This window comes from Impatiens glandulifera, chromosome 4, assembly GCF_907164915.1.
Source record: "Impatiens glandulifera chromosome 4, dImpGla2.1, whole genome shotgun sequence".
Lineage (NCBI taxonomy): Eukaryota > Viridiplantae > Streptophyta > Magnoliopsida > Ericales > Balsaminaceae > Impatiens > Impatiens glandulifera.
In genome coordinates, this window is record NC_061865.1 from 2,211,217 (window position 1) to 2,226,915 (window position 15,699).

At 28.3% G+C, this 15,699-nt stretch overlaps 2 protein-coding genes across 3 annotated transcripts; both read right to left on the reverse strand.

Annotated features, from left to right (window-relative positions):
* Window positions 1-289: 289 nt before the first annotated feature.
* Window positions 290-13,813, reverse strand: LOC124935989 (lipase-like). 2 transcript variants are annotated; one of them, XM_047476440.1, is made up of 8 exons: window positions 13,743-13,813; window positions 1,709-1,771; window positions 1,585-1,632; window positions 1,446-1,513; window positions 1,297-1,369; window positions 1,060-1,224; window positions 683-969; window positions 290-592 (listed from the first exon to the last, which is right to left on the reverse strand). In XM_047476440.1, exons 2-8 carry the CDS (start codon window positions 1,751-1,753, stop codon window positions 394-396), a joined length of 885 nt encoding a protein of 294 aa, XP_047332396.1. In that variant the 5' UTR covers window positions 1,754-1,771; window positions 13,743-13,813; the 3' UTR covers window positions 290-393. The 2 variants fall into 2 exon arrangements, with proteins under 2 accessions (XP_047332396.1, XP_047332395.1); XM_047476439.1 differs by lacking the exon at window positions 13,743-13,813 and adding an exon at window positions 1,840-1,942.
* On the reverse strand, window positions 12,337-13,853 carry LOC124933781 (lipase-like). Its single transcript, XM_047474224.1, has 8 exons — window positions 13,743-13,853; window positions 13,610-13,672; window positions 13,486-13,533; window positions 13,346-13,413; window positions 13,197-13,269; window positions 12,958-13,122; window positions 12,603-12,883; window positions 12,337-12,505 (listed from the first exon to the last, which is right to left on the reverse strand). The coding sequence occupies exons 1-8, from the start codon at window positions 13,851-13,853 to the stop codon at window positions 12,337-12,339; spliced, it is 978 nt and encodes a 325-aa protein (XP_047330180.1).
* Between the last annotated feature and the right edge of the window lie 1,846 nt (window positions 13,854-15,699).

A 15,699-nucleotide genomic window follows, 5' to 3' on the forward strand; every position in this document is an offset into this window, starting at 1 on the left:
GTCCAAATATAATAAATTATGTTAATATCAATATTATATTATTAATTTTCTTGTAATTTTAATTAGATAAGATATTATCACAATATTATATTATATTAGTTTTCTTATAAGTTTAATCTAATAGATATTACCAAAAAATTATATTATATTATGTTATGCAATGTTTTTATTATAGGTTTCCAATTGTCGCAATAGATATTATCCAGGAATTTAGCTAAGACTAGTTCTGAGATAGATCCAGATTGTTTTTTTAAAGTCAGTTTATGAAATATAATGTTTTTTTATTATATATAGAAGCAAATCAACAAATTATATAATTATTTCAAACATATATATAAGTATATCCAAATGTTATATAAGTAATTGTTTTGTAAGATTATATAGTTAAGGTAGTTAAGATCCTCCTCCCTCCAATTTCAAATAATCCAAATTGGAAGGGGTTCTAGAAAAGATGAAATTTCCATTATCGTCACTTGTTGTAAAATTATCCAAACGAGGATCAATCACGATGTAACATATGTTAGGAGAGTGATCTGCCATATTAAGTCCATAATAGTACATGTGGTCGAATATACTGTAGAAGTCCAACGATCTACATCCATAAACAAAAACAAAAGTGTGTCATTTCCATGATTCAGATTCTTAATTTTAAGGTTAGTTAATTAAGTAAGCACTTAATTACCTACTGCAACAAGGGTCTTCACCAGATCCGTTACAAACAACCTCGATAATGTTAACTAAACAACCGTTTACAACTGTACGAATCCATACCTCTCTTGGGAAGTGACGATATGTCACTTGATAATCTAAATAAGGGAAATTTGGAGGTAAATGAGGCACAATGTCACGTTCGCTTGTTACCCTTATTGTGTCGGGAACATGTTGGGTGTAGAATGTTGCGAATTCGCCATTTCCAATTCGAGGCATTCCATATGTATAAACTTTAATATTCTTAGCTTTACCTGTCATCTGTCAATTGAAATAATACAAAACTGTTTTTTGCATGAAGGGTCAATCTACTAAAGACCCATTTTAATGCAGGATAAATGATTTTGTTACCTCGAGATCCAGTGCACAAAATGAAGCCATTGCTCCTCCCATTGAATGCCCAGTGACGAAAACATTAATGTTTTCTCCATACAGTTCATTAGCTTTCCTGACTGCATTTACAACAGCAGGGCGTATGGTTGTGTCATGGTAAGCTGAATAAAATCCACGGTGCACCTGAAGTAACAACAGCGAAAGGTGTTTCTAAAGTAGATATTTCAAAAAATCGACAAATTGGTAAGAACATACCTTTGCTTCAGGCGTGTCTTGGTAATTTATATCAGACAGACACCAGTCTAGATCTGTGATCCAATTCTGTATGCTGATATATGCATATTCATCTTTATTCATTAAGCATAAGAGACTAATCCAAATTTAAACAAAAGGTTATTACCAACCTTCTTAATTGAGTTCCTCTGAATGCAATGATAACTGCATTTAAACTCTTTGCAAAACCAACAAATGCCTACAAGAAAGACATTTACTCAAGATTAAAAGATGCACTAGAGTCCTGAAAAAGAGAGAAAGGGAACCAACCTGCAAGCAATGTTTAACATCAACGATTAGCTCTATCATTTCGAACCCCTGTCTCGAAATGAACAGAAAGACGGATTAGGAACAAAATTTGCACCAAATCAAAGAACTGACAAACAAATCATACCTTTGTCTCTTTGCATCTAGAACATGTCCAAGTAAATAGTCCCATTAAATCTGACAGATAAACCTGCAAAATGTTGAATGAAGATTTAGAAACTTTCAGATTGGAATCACAAATTTGTAAACAGATCTTACTGCAGAGGCATAGTGTGCTAATGTCACTGCAAGAGATCGATTGTAAACAGCAGAATGATGATCCTGATTCTTCATCTCGTGTCTTGTACAACCCGTCTCACATATTGCTATTGGTTCAAAAATAATATGTTAACAACGTTTGAAATGTACAATATTTGACAGGATTAGAGTCTCGAGTACCTTGACAATCAGATAAAACGAAGATCATAAGTGCAATTCTCAACCACCTCATAATCATCATCTTCTTCATAGCAAACAAAAAGAATATGCAATCACTAGTAAAAAAGAATTCATAGATAAAAGTAGATTGATAGCTTCTTGCAGAAAGCCTGCAAATTAGATGAAATGAAAAACAGTTTGAATTATAGAATAGGCCTTCAGATGATGATGATGATGACACTGAACATTTTTATTAAAAACAATTATTTGAAATATACTATCACAATCAAAAAGAAAAAAGGAAACCGTTTATAATTAATAATTTTAAAAAAAAAAAAATAGTTGAACAAGTAAGAGACAAGGTAGGCTGTATTTTCTTCAATTAAGTTTTAAAAGTTGAGATAAATAAAAAGAGCAATGATAGTTTAAATTAACGTGTAATAGACGTTCTTATTAATTTGTAGGAAATAAAACTTGTGTACTTTCATAATTTACCTAAGCTATTAGGCTTTGTTTGTTTTTTGAATTCTTGTGAGATAAGTGATTTTTAAAATATTAATCAAATTTAATTTAAAAACCAATATATGGATAACTAACTATAATATACAGAACTACACATTTCAATAAATTTTAAATTTATATCAAATTAATATCATTTATTTTATTTTTATTAAATATAGATTTGAAGGATAATCAATCCAATTCTATCAATTCCAAACAAGGCTTAAGATAATTAGGTATAATGAAGACTCAAGAGCCTAAATTATTCATCTAACAACATCATTAATTTGTCTAAACAATTATGCTATGAGATGTCTTCGTCATTCTCTTTTGCTTCTCTCATAACAATAACTAAATAATATTATAAACAAACAAATTAAAAAGAAAAGAAGAGAGATGATTGCTAACTTAGTAGTTGTTATGATGACATAATATATTTTTAAATTGTATATATAAAATAATAAAATTTAATTATGTAATCCTATAGCTTAGTGGTAACAAGATAGATGAATATCTCCGGTCTCATTAAGCTCATGTGTTCAAGCACGTCAAGTGACAAGTTTTGCGCCTACTTAAGTGTGTTTACGGATTATGTGTTTAACCTGCGGAGATTAGTCGTACTCCATAGGCAAAGTTAGAACCCAATGTTTTTTTTAAAAAAAAAGTTGTTTTTATTTTCAAATAGTTATTTATAGGTTAACAATTTGTGATTTTTCCAACTGATAAAAATATTTTTTGAGAATGACCTTGTATATTAAAAATGATAAAAATCGTTTAATTATAACGACAAATAATGACATAAAAAAATGAACTCGTAGGTAGGGATGACAATTGAGCGGGTTCGAAGTGGGGAATGCGTTTACCATCTCCACCCTATTTTACTTCGTGGATTTATTTTTACAACAATCTCGTCTCGTTCGGTTTTGGGGAATCCCCATGGGGCACCGTTAAAAAAAACAAAAAAAACTTTTATTTCTTAATATTATATATATGGTAAAATATTTATATTATTATAAAGAAATATACTTAAAATTTTATAAATATGATGAATAAATAATTATATTCGTGATGTTATATATTTACTTGTGTTTATATCGTTCGGGGTGAGATCGGGGGAGGGGACAAAAATATCATCCCCACCCCATCACAATTGTCGGTCAAACTTGAGAAAAAACGTCCCTAACGGGGCAATTCAGGTCGAAAACTGAAGGGCGATTTATAATTGTCATCCCTATTTATAGGTATTCGAGAAAAACGATTAACTCCCCGATAGACTCTACCAGCTTTCATAAATGGTACTCATTGAACGACTACGATTCTTGAAAATTTGACTAGTCAACTTCTCGACAATACAAAATTAGCCATTTGTTATAATATTAAAAAAAATACAAATACATGAAGACTACATGAGTTCAAATCTTTATCCTCAATAACACTTTCATCCAATTTATGACATACCCAAAAAATTTAAATAAAGGTTTTATTTAATTCAACTTATTCAAATATTATTAGCTTGCTAACCACTTAGACATGTTTTAACTTATTTGTTTAAGAAGTTATGTAGATCTAGTTTTATATATTCACGATAAATCTATTGTTAAAATTATTATAAGCTTGTTATGCAACTGTGTTTATAAGTTTAATAATATAAATTTATAATATATTTTTTTTGGTTAAAGGTTAAAAGTTTTAGAAAATATATTATGACATTTTAGTGAGTTTAAAACTTGTAAGAAAAATAAAAAAATTTCAATAATCATTTGTAACTTTTGACCCTTTTTATAAAAAATAAATAGTAAAAATGTTTAATTTTGATATTTCATACGTTAAGTATTGAAGTTTATTTATAAGAAATATGTGAAAAGTTATCTACCATTTATTTTCAAGTGTATCATTTTTGTTATTTTGTCAAACTTACTTCTAAAAACAAGTTATGTGAGGTACTATTTCACATGACTACACAAAACATGAGTTTGTGTAAAATTTTGGTTTATTTATTGGATTGTCATGCAATAGTTGTGTTTATTATTTTAATAAAATTGACATGTTAAGAACAATTTTTTTTACATAGTTATGTTCATTGCCCCTCTTATTATTATTATTATTATTATTATTATTATATTCACAAAATTTTAGATTATATATATATATAAGAGAATAAAAATGAGATTAATAGATGGATAGAATGAAAAAGAGTGTGATGAATAAAAGTGTAGTGTTTGGTTAGGAATATTAATCCTTCTCAATTCCATTAATAAAGTTTTGAATATTTTCATTTTATTTTTTTATTATATTTTATTTAATTGAAATATAAAATATTATTATTTTTATATCCTAATGATTTAAAATATATAAAATATTGAAATATGTAATAATTTAATAAAATATAAATATTTAATATCTTATCATACTAATTATATATATATATATATATATATATTTAAATATTTATAAAAAATAATTATAAAAAAAATAATTAAATGATTCATTTTTTTTAATTACTATATATTAATAAATGATCATTCAATTATTAATATATTTTATTAGGTAAATAGTTATATTTTAATATTTTTTATTAAAATATTTCATATTTAACTTTTTTAATATTTTTAATTTATTTTAAAGTTTTTATATTTTAATTAATTTATTATAATTTTATTATTAATATATAATATTTAAAATTAATTATATAAAAATAATTATATTATTATTAGTCATTCAATTATTATTAAAATTTTATTTTATTAATTATATTTTATTTTAAATAATTAAAATAATTTCTTTAAATAAATAAACTAAAAAATTATTATTTTAATTATAAAAAAAACATAAGAGAGTAGAGATCACGGGGAAGAGAGTCTATCACATGGGGAAATGAGATTAATTCGTAAACCTCAATTTGTTGACCTAAGAGTCCTGTAATTACTCTTTTGAAAGGTTTTCCAAACTATAGTTTGCGTACCTTTGTAAACTTGTATAAATCATATTGAATTATAAATAAAGTGTCAAAACTACACAACAAGAAATTTGACATGTTCTCTCAACCCAAAAACTTGAAACTAATCCATAAATAAAACTGAAACCAACATATAATTCAAACAGCTAAAATTTATGTACAATCATTATCAAAACAACAATATGATTAATTTACAATTTCAATAAGTCTATGCTTAAACCTAGATCATCTTCTAGATTATTTCATAATCATCCACCCTATCTTCCCTTGATCTTCATATGCTATATGCCCTTGCCTTCTTCTATGAGAAATAACCTGAAATTATGTGCATAGACTAGTTAGAATATAGAACAGTAAGAAGAAATTCACAAGTGTAGGCAAAAGTAAGAAGAGAAATAACCTGGCTTGGGTGTTAATGTCTTTTGTATTATGGAAGAACAAAAGTTTCATTTGCCTTATATCTTCTTCTAATGAGCTTTCAATCCTTTTGAAACTTCTAAATTCTCAATTTGAAGATGACGAAGAGCCTATAGATGAAATATTATTAATCAGTAACATGTAATTATGATTGAAAATCAATCAAAAGAAATCTAACTCACTCTTAAACATGCCATTGAAAAGATCGTCATCCTTCTCCAAAGCAGCAATATAAGATCCCTTAAAAATTGCTCTGCACAAAGAACAATTCATAAAACACAGATAAACCCACCATTCTTTCATATCAATCGGAAGGTTTAGATTAATGGACATTACCTATACTTGTTCACATGACCGATGCATGCTTTGGTTGAAGAGGCAGTTGTATATAAACCATCATTGACATTGATCACTCTCTTGCAACAAAAATAGATTTCATCTCCATAACCAAAACCCTTTTCAAAGACGAAATTTTCACCTTTCATCTTCTAATCAGAGTCAGTCTATGCAATCTTGATCTGTATCATCTATGATAACTGGTTTTTTGTTTTTTTTTTATAGATTTCAGAAATGGGAAGACGGCGGCGGCTATGCGAAATGTAATTAGGTTAAATTTATGAATTTTTTATGGGCCCAGTCCAGTTTTATCCTAGGGCAAGTAAGTAGAAAATAATTGAAGTCCCTAGTTTAGTTTAGACTTTACAATTCTATCAACTATTTGTTCATGGATTAATATTCACCTCAAACATATAATAAAACATAATATACAACTAAAATTATTAGGACTTTATTTTTATTAATTTAGAATTTTAATTTTATTAAAATAAAAAAATACAAATAAAATTTGTATATTTTTTTTATTGAAACAATATCCACCTATAAAATTAAACATCTCCAATTTTAATGGGAATCATATATACTTTCTTTTTATTTTAATAAAAACGATACTTTCTTATTGTCGGTGAGTGTCACCTGTCTCTCATGCCCAAGACTGAAAATAATTTATTTTTTCATAAGACCCACTTTTAAGGACTAATTTTCCAAGAAAATATAATATTTAATTAATTAATAAATATATATTGTAAATAATTTAATGTACTTTTCTATCAAGAATATTTTTTTAATACAGTAGATATTATATTTATATATTTAATTTATATAGTCTAACTTTATTAAAATTATGATGATTGAAATTAGAAAAATTTTAATACCAATTATTTGTTAAAAATATTTTTAATAAGACATTATTTTAAAAGATTAAAAAAAATATGTCTTGACATTTTTTAAATTAATTATTACAATAATTAATTTTTATAATTAAATTGAAATAATCTTTTAAATTTAAAATAATTAAGTTATAATTTGATTAAAGAAATATGTACAATTTATTTTATTTTTTATGAAAGAGTCGCTAATTAATTTTCAATTTAAAAATTAATAAAATATTTTATACGTCTGTAAACGTATATTTGATCAGAGATTATTTTAAGTTCGGTGTTTGGTGATACTCGAGAAAAGGATTTCGCACTGTATCATTCGTACCCGTTAAATTTGTTTTATAATTTTTTTTATATTTTTAGAAAATGGTTTTGGACTACTAAATTAAAAGAAATAATTTTAAAATCCTAACCAAACGGACCATAGGACCGGTCCTCTTGGTTGAGGGTGTCGATCCCTCGGTCATAGGCTAAAATCTATCGGCCATGGACGCAAAACTCTCAGTCGAAGTGCAGGGATCCTCGGTCGAGGCTAAGACCCCTTGGTCAGGTGCGACAAACTTTCGATCGAGGTGTGGGGAGTCCTCGATTGGGGCTAGAAATACATGGTTGGATACGGGAAGCTCTCGATTGAAGTGCGGGGAGCTCTCAGTCAGGGCTAGAAATCCTTGGTCGGATGTGGAAAGTTATCGGTCGAGGTGTAAGGATCTCTCGATTGGGGCTAGAAATCCTTGGTCGGATGTGAGGAGCTCTCGGTCAAGGTGTAGGGAGGGTTCGATTTTCTCAGTCAGAAATCAAACCTAGGTTGAACCCTCGGTCGGATGCCAATAACATCAAACTATAAGTTTGATGTTTTTAAACAGGGCCTTAATCCTTCGATCCAAAGGAATGGGGAGCTTCGTCTAGTCCCGATGATCATTTATTACATCATCCCGATGTATCATTCGATCGGGGTGACGTTCCATTTGATCAAACAGTTTCTTAAGTAAAAACGTGTTTTTGATTTTATGGGTTTAATAGAGTGTAAGGAACATGTCAATAGCTTCCTTACAGAGCCGGCCTTGAGTTTTGGGTTTCCCCAGCCCCGTTAGAAAAAAAGTCGATATATTTTTGTTACCCTATGTTTATTTTAAAAAATTGATAAAAAAGTTGATTTTTTTTTGTGAGATTTGAACCCATAACAGTAAAAAGTTTTTATTTTAAACTATTATGTTACACCATTTTTTTGTTTAAAATTACAATAAACTTAATTAAATACCTTAATATTTTTAAGTAGTGGGTTGCCCTAGGGAGTGGGCTTCCCTAGCCCGAGGGCTTGTCGGGCTTACCACAGGGCCTACAATGCTTCATTATACTTTATAGTATCGAATGAAACCAAAACATGAACATTGACTATTATCTTAACCAATTCAAGAACTGAAATTTTATTTTTATAAAAAAAAATAGTTTTTGATCAAACATGACCGAGATGCTTGGGATTGGTCTGGACATACTCTTAATATCCTTATAAATGTGGGCAAGGTTTTGGGGTCACTATTCTTGAGTTACAGGAACCCGATTTTGAAAAAATTTCAAAATCAAATTTGGATATTTTTAATTTGGATGATTCAAATTAGTTTCGACAGAAAGCTTGTAAATGATCTTAGGATCATTTCCAATCAAGAAATTGAATTATCAATCAGTATATAAAACTGGTCGAATTAAAATGTAAAAATTTCAATTTGAATCCATAATTTTATTACAACATGATTTGTAGTTTACAGTGAGTTGGATAACACTCCTAAACTATCTTAACAACTTTGTGATTATCTAGAATCGAATTTTACAACCTTATACAAAGTTTCAAAATTTTCAAAAAAGTTTGAAATTTTTACTGGCGGATTTCATTTGAAATGGATTGAGGTGAGGGATTGTGATTCTGATCCTTGCATTCGGTTTGCCTAGAGGGGTTATTTATAGTCTTCTTAGGTCGATTGATCAATCAAGTGAATTAAATATCAATCATTAATGACTTTTTTCTATTCTTCATCCAACTTTATTGTCCAGACGATGATGAAGTCTATGATTGTTAGTGAAATGATCACCATGTTAGGGTGATCATTTCAGCTTTCGAATCAGCTGTTTTGATTGAGTATCAATCGAGTTCCAATTTTGAAAAATCAAAAGTTTTGGCTGATGATCATTGATGTTCGTCATGAAGAAGAAGACAAACTAAAGTAGAAACAACATTGTTTCGAGCGGAAATGTGAACGCTCGGGCGTTTCGTCAACATTTGGGCTAAACTTGTTCCGCTGCTTCACAAACGTGTGTTTCTTCTGTTGCAACGAGACGCGGTTGACTACTGGTCATTGGATGATATTTCAACGCTCATCTAATAATTGTAGGGTCTGTTGCACTAAATTCTTCCGATTTTGGCTGCAACAAATCACACCTCTTTTTCAGACTTAGGGTTTGTTTGAAATTAATTTTTTTTCATCCTCTTGTCTTTATTTTCAACCTACATAATATACAAAATATTTTAAATAGACATAATATTTATTTTATTTTTTTTGGTATTTTTTTGGGTTCTTATAAATAATTTATTTATGATAAAATCGATAACATTTATCATTATTTTTTTATTTTAATTTTTTTTACCCTTGAAATTAATTTGAGATAAAATAAATACAACACTTATCTCAAATTAATTTTTTTCTTGGCTATTATTTTAATTAATTGGGGTTTAATTATTATAATAATTATTTTAATTAATTATTTTAATTATGTTTTGACTATAATTTTAATTATCTTGAATTTATTTATTCAAAATAATTATTTTAAAATTTATAAATTTGGTAGGTAAAATTTTAGTGTTTATAATTAGTATTATTCTTGGTTAACTTTGTAGACTACAATTTTATTTGTATGAATGTGTCATAATTCTCTTTACGATCCTGTTTACGATCCTGAATGCAAAGACACATTTCAAAACTAAGGGAAAAAGTGAAATGAATAACATATTATAAATTAACATCACTGATAAATATATTTGAATAAAAAATAATAAGTCATAAAAAAATGATACAGTTGATTAAATGAAAAAATTATTAGTAATAGAAATCTTAATAAGTTAAATAAGACATTATTAGATTAGAGTCTAGAGATTATATTTGAATATCTCAAAATAAGACAGAATGATAACAAATGATAACCTATAGTGTTTGATTGATTTAAATATTGACAAATTATTCACGTGGGCTATTAATAAATAACGTTCTTAGAATGATCATATACAAGTAATCGTATAGACTATCAACATATAGTATTTGATTTGACACGAATATTGATAAATTATTCACGTAAAATATTAATAAATAGTGTTCTTAGAACGATCATATACAAATGATCGTGTAGACTATTAACGTATAGTGTTTGATTAGATGTAAATATTGACAAATTATTCACGTGGACTATTAACAAATAGTATATGATTTGATCTAGTGTTGATCGGTTCTCTGTCCTAGCTCGGCCTTGAGTTAGCGTTATACTTCGTTTAGGGTTTGGTCCATTATGTAAAGGCAGAAGAATCATACATTTGCATAATCTGAGTGAGCAACAAATTGTGATTTCAATATCTCAACCATTTCGAATCGTTTTGTCTATCGGGATATATTTAATAGAATCGGTACATTTATGTTTTTGCATGTTGTAATCAAGATTAAAGTCTGAGTGAGTAACAAATGTTGATTTCAATATCTCAATTAACACAGAAACTTTTTCTCTTCTTTTTTGTGTTTTTTTTCTCATTTTTTTTAGTTTAGTTTTTCTTTTTTCTTTGAAGCTTGAGCTTGAAATTTCTCTTATTTTCTCATTTTACAGATTTTAGCTTTGCCTGTTGGTTTACTCTGGTTATTTGTTTTTTAAAATCCTCTTCGATAGTCACTTTTCTTTATAGTTTGTATCCCCTCTTTTAGCCTAGTGGCAATAAGAGGTGGATACTAAATCTAAGTTCCTATGTTCGAGCCTGTTCTGCGACTGGTTAAATATTTAAGTTTTTTGCGGGCTACATATTTAATCTGTTGTCCTATTTTTTTTCTTTATAGTTCGTGTAATACGAAAAAAGATTTTATAATTGATATCTCCCTCTCGAATTTATTGAAAACATGAATTTTTTTAGATAATAATTTATCTTGAAAATAATGATATCAACTCTACTCTTACATGTTTTCTAAAATTTTCAACTTTAATTTGTAGGATAGATTAAGGTTTTATTCATTTCTCAAAAATGGGAAAGTCGACCAATTCATTATCTTTCCTTTTGTTTATAAGAATTTTTGTTCGTTTATGTGAACGAATTGGTTTAATTGAAAAGTTTATGACTGGACCTACCTATCTTTTTTTAGAAGAATCAAGTCGGACATAGTTCAGACAATAACCTGTCAGAAATGTAAACCGGGTTTTGTTGAAATAAACTATATTAGGGAATTCTTCGCATTTCAACTGTAGATATACGGACCACTCCTCCAGAGAGGATTTTATTGATCATGCATGGGTCTTCCCACTGAGGTCGGAATTTGCCCCTCAGGTCCAAAAGTTCACGAGTTTTCTTGAGGATGAGATCACCTTCTATGAGGTTTCTCGGTTTAACTTTCTTATTAAATGTGTTATCATTTTTATATATTTGGATTTTGCACAAGACATTTAACATCTTATCTTCTATTAGTGTCAATTGTTCATATCGAGATTTAATCAAATCTTCTTCGATGATGTGACTTTTATAATAGTACTCCTAATGTAGAGTGTATATGTTTCATCTTTTTGACGATTCTAATCACAAATCTTTTTTCCACTTTAACTGTTGTATTGATTTCCTTAAATACTTTTAATACTTTTCTTTGAAATGTCGACCATTATATGAAATTATTGTACGTGGGATCTTGCTTGCACTTTTCTTTTAATCCTAGGTCGAAGGCTCTTACGTGCACTTTTTCTATAATTCTTTTCACGATTGTTTATATAACATATTTGTTAACCATGCGTAGATGAAATCTTGTTAAGACTAGTTTGGTAGGAATATTTTTTTTTCTTTATCATTATATATTGAAGCAAATCAACCAAATCTATTTCAACATATATAGATGTATAAGTATTTCCAAATGGACTCATCTCAAAATATTAAGATTATATCCAAATATTCTATAAGTAATTGTTTTTAAGATGGTATAGTTAAGATAGTTAAGATCCATCACCCTCCAAGTTCAAATAAACCTAAATATTGGTAGGGGTTCGAGAAAAGATGAAATTTCCATAACTGTCACTTGTGGTAAAATTATCCAAACCAGGATCAATCACAATGTGACATACTTTAGGATGGTGATCTGCCATACTAAGTCCATAATAATACATGTGGTTGAATAAACTGTAGCGGATCAACGATCTACATGCATAAACAAAAACAAAAGTGTGTTATTTCCATTATTCATATTCTTAATTTTAAGGTTAATTAAATTTCAAGTAAGCATTTAATTAATTACCTACTGCAACAAGGGTCTTCACCAGATTCGTCACAAACAGTCTCGATAATGTTAACTGAACAATCGTTTTCAACTTTATGAATCCATACCTCTCTTGGGAAGTGACGATAATTCCTATAATGAGTAGGATAATTTGGGGGTAAATGAGGCACAATGTCACGTTCGCTTGTTACCCTTATTGTGTCGGGAACATGTTGACTATAGAATGTTGCGAATTCGGCATTTCCAATTCGAGGCATTCCATATGTACAAACTTGAATATTTTTAGCTAAACCTGTCATCTGTCAATTGAAATTTGAATGAATTAAGGTCCAATTAAAGACACATTTTAATGTAGGATAAATGATTTTGTTACCTTGAGATCTAATGCACAAAATGAAGCCATTGCTCCTCCCATTGAATGCCCAGTGACGAAAACATTAATGTTTGCTCCATACATTAAATTCGCTTTTCTGACAGCTTTTACAACTGCAGGGCGCATGCTTGTGTCATGGTAAGCCGAATAAAATCCATGGTGCACCTAAAGTAACAAAAGAGATAATCGATGTTTTTAAGTAAATATTTTTTGAAATCGACGAATTGGTAAGAACATACCTTTGCTTCAGACGAGTCTGGGTAATCTAAATCAGACAGACACCAGTTTAGATCTGTCATCCAATTCTGTATGCTGATATATGCATATTCATCTTTATTCATTAAGCATAAGAGACTAATCTAAATTTAATCAAAAGGTTATTACTAACCTTTTTAATTGAGTTCCTCTGAATGCAATGATAACAGCATTTAAACTCTTTGCAAAACCAACAAATGCCTATAAGAAAGACATTTACTCAAGATTAAAATATGCATCAAATTCTTTAAAAAATAATAAGAGAAAATGAACCTGCAAGCAGTTATCAACATCAACGATTAAATCTATCATTACGAACCCCTGTCTCGAAATGAACAGAAAGACGTATTAGGAACAAAGTTTGCACCAAATCAAAGAACCGATAAACAAATCATACATTTGTCTTTATGCATCTAGAACATGTCCAATTAAATAGTCCCATTAAATCTGAAATATATACCTGCAAAATGTTTAATGGAGACTTAGAAACCTTTTCAAATTGGAATCACAAATTTGTAAACAGATCTTACTGCAGAAGCATAGTGTGCTAATGTCACTGCAAGAGATCGATTGTATACAGCATAATCATCCTCCTGATTCTTCGTCTCGTTTATTGTACAATCACTCTCACATACTGCCATATATTACAAGGTTGAATATGAATTGTTTTCGAAATAATAAGTTAACCGCGTTTGAAACATATAACACGATGGAGCTTTTCAAGAAATTTTGGCAGGATTAAAGTCTACATATACATATAGTACCTTGACAATGATATAAAACAAAGATCATAACCACTATGCTCAACCATCTCATGATCATCATCTTCTTCTTCGTAGAAAACAGAAACAATATGCAATTACTAGTAAAAAGCAATTCATAAAAGTAGATTGATATACAAAGCTTATTGTAGAAGCCTGTAAGCTAGAAGAAATGGAAAACCACAATTTAAAAGAAAATTCAGATGAAGATGAACAGATTTATTTGAAATATATTATCACAATTCAAAAGAAAATGAAAACACTTTATAATTCATGTCTTTATTTTAAACATAGTTAATTATATAAACTGATCTAATAAATCAATTTAAAATTTCAACTTTACTTTTAAAATCTACTTTACAATTCTAATTATGAATTTTTAAAGGAGATAATTATTTTGGTTTTGGTAATTTTTAAATTCGTCCAATTTTATCTTTTAAAATTTTACAAGTTTATATATGAATTTAATTTTTCTATTTTAAATGAAAATGACATCTACATAAAAGAATAATGAAACTAAATAAAAAATTTACTAATAAAAATTTTACAAAAGAAAATAAGTTAGTGAATAAAAAAATACAAACACAAATTATAACAAAAAAAAAATTAGAAACGAATTGACTGTTGGAATTTTTATGGTCACTTGTATAATAAATAATTGTGCATGTGTCATATTTAATATAAGCTAAAATAATGTGATCTAATGTGAAATTAAGTTTATGGCTTATTGGTGTATTTGTCATGAAAATAAAGTAAGGATACCTAAGTGACATTTCTAATTTTATGAAGGGGCTAAATTAGAAATTGTCAAACTATAATAACTAACTTATTGTTGGTTATATGTAACGGTAATGGTCCCCATTTGAAGTAACGTCAATTCTCCTTTGCGTCCCCATTAACCGAGAGAGAAATTTATTGACTTACTCATCAAATGGAAGATCCATTCCAAATAAAGAAAGTCTAAAGAAATAGAAGATTTAAGACTTTTTCTATTACAAGGAAATAGAAGATTCATGCGATTAATTAAGGTACGCTTCCGCCACATTCAAGATTTTAATTTCTCACATATTAAATTAGGATCTAATTAGGATAATTCTAACAATTGGTATCAGAGCCATCCTAATTTAATTATGTGAAGAAATTTTAAATCGAAAAGATATATATACATATATATTTATCCTTTAATATATATTCTGAATTAAGAATTCAATAATATAATGTATCTATCATTAAGATTCTTAAGATTGACGATAGATAGATTTAAGATATATTTGAATTATCTATTTGACTAGTTATTGTTATTATTATTAAGATAAGATCCCTAGATTTAGGGATTTAGGGATATTTAAATTCTCGGGGAATGATATATGCATTTATGAATTTATAAATAATTTCAAAGCATGTTAGTCGGATTATATATATCTATGTAGAAATGATTAGGTGGGGAATTTGGTGAGGGAATGATGTGGCATAATCTTATTCGCTGAAAAAATCAAATAATTTCTCTCTTTTCTCTCTTTCCTCCCACTTTTACATTTTACAACAATGCCACGTCATTCCCTCACCAAATTCCCTCACCAAATTCCCTCACTAAATTCCCTCACTCTATCACTCCTCTATATCTATGCTTGAATTATTTATAAATTATTTAAAAGTATGTTATCAATTAATTTGAATAAGATAGTATAAAGATTTATGGATATTTACCTTTTAAGTTCCTAAATTT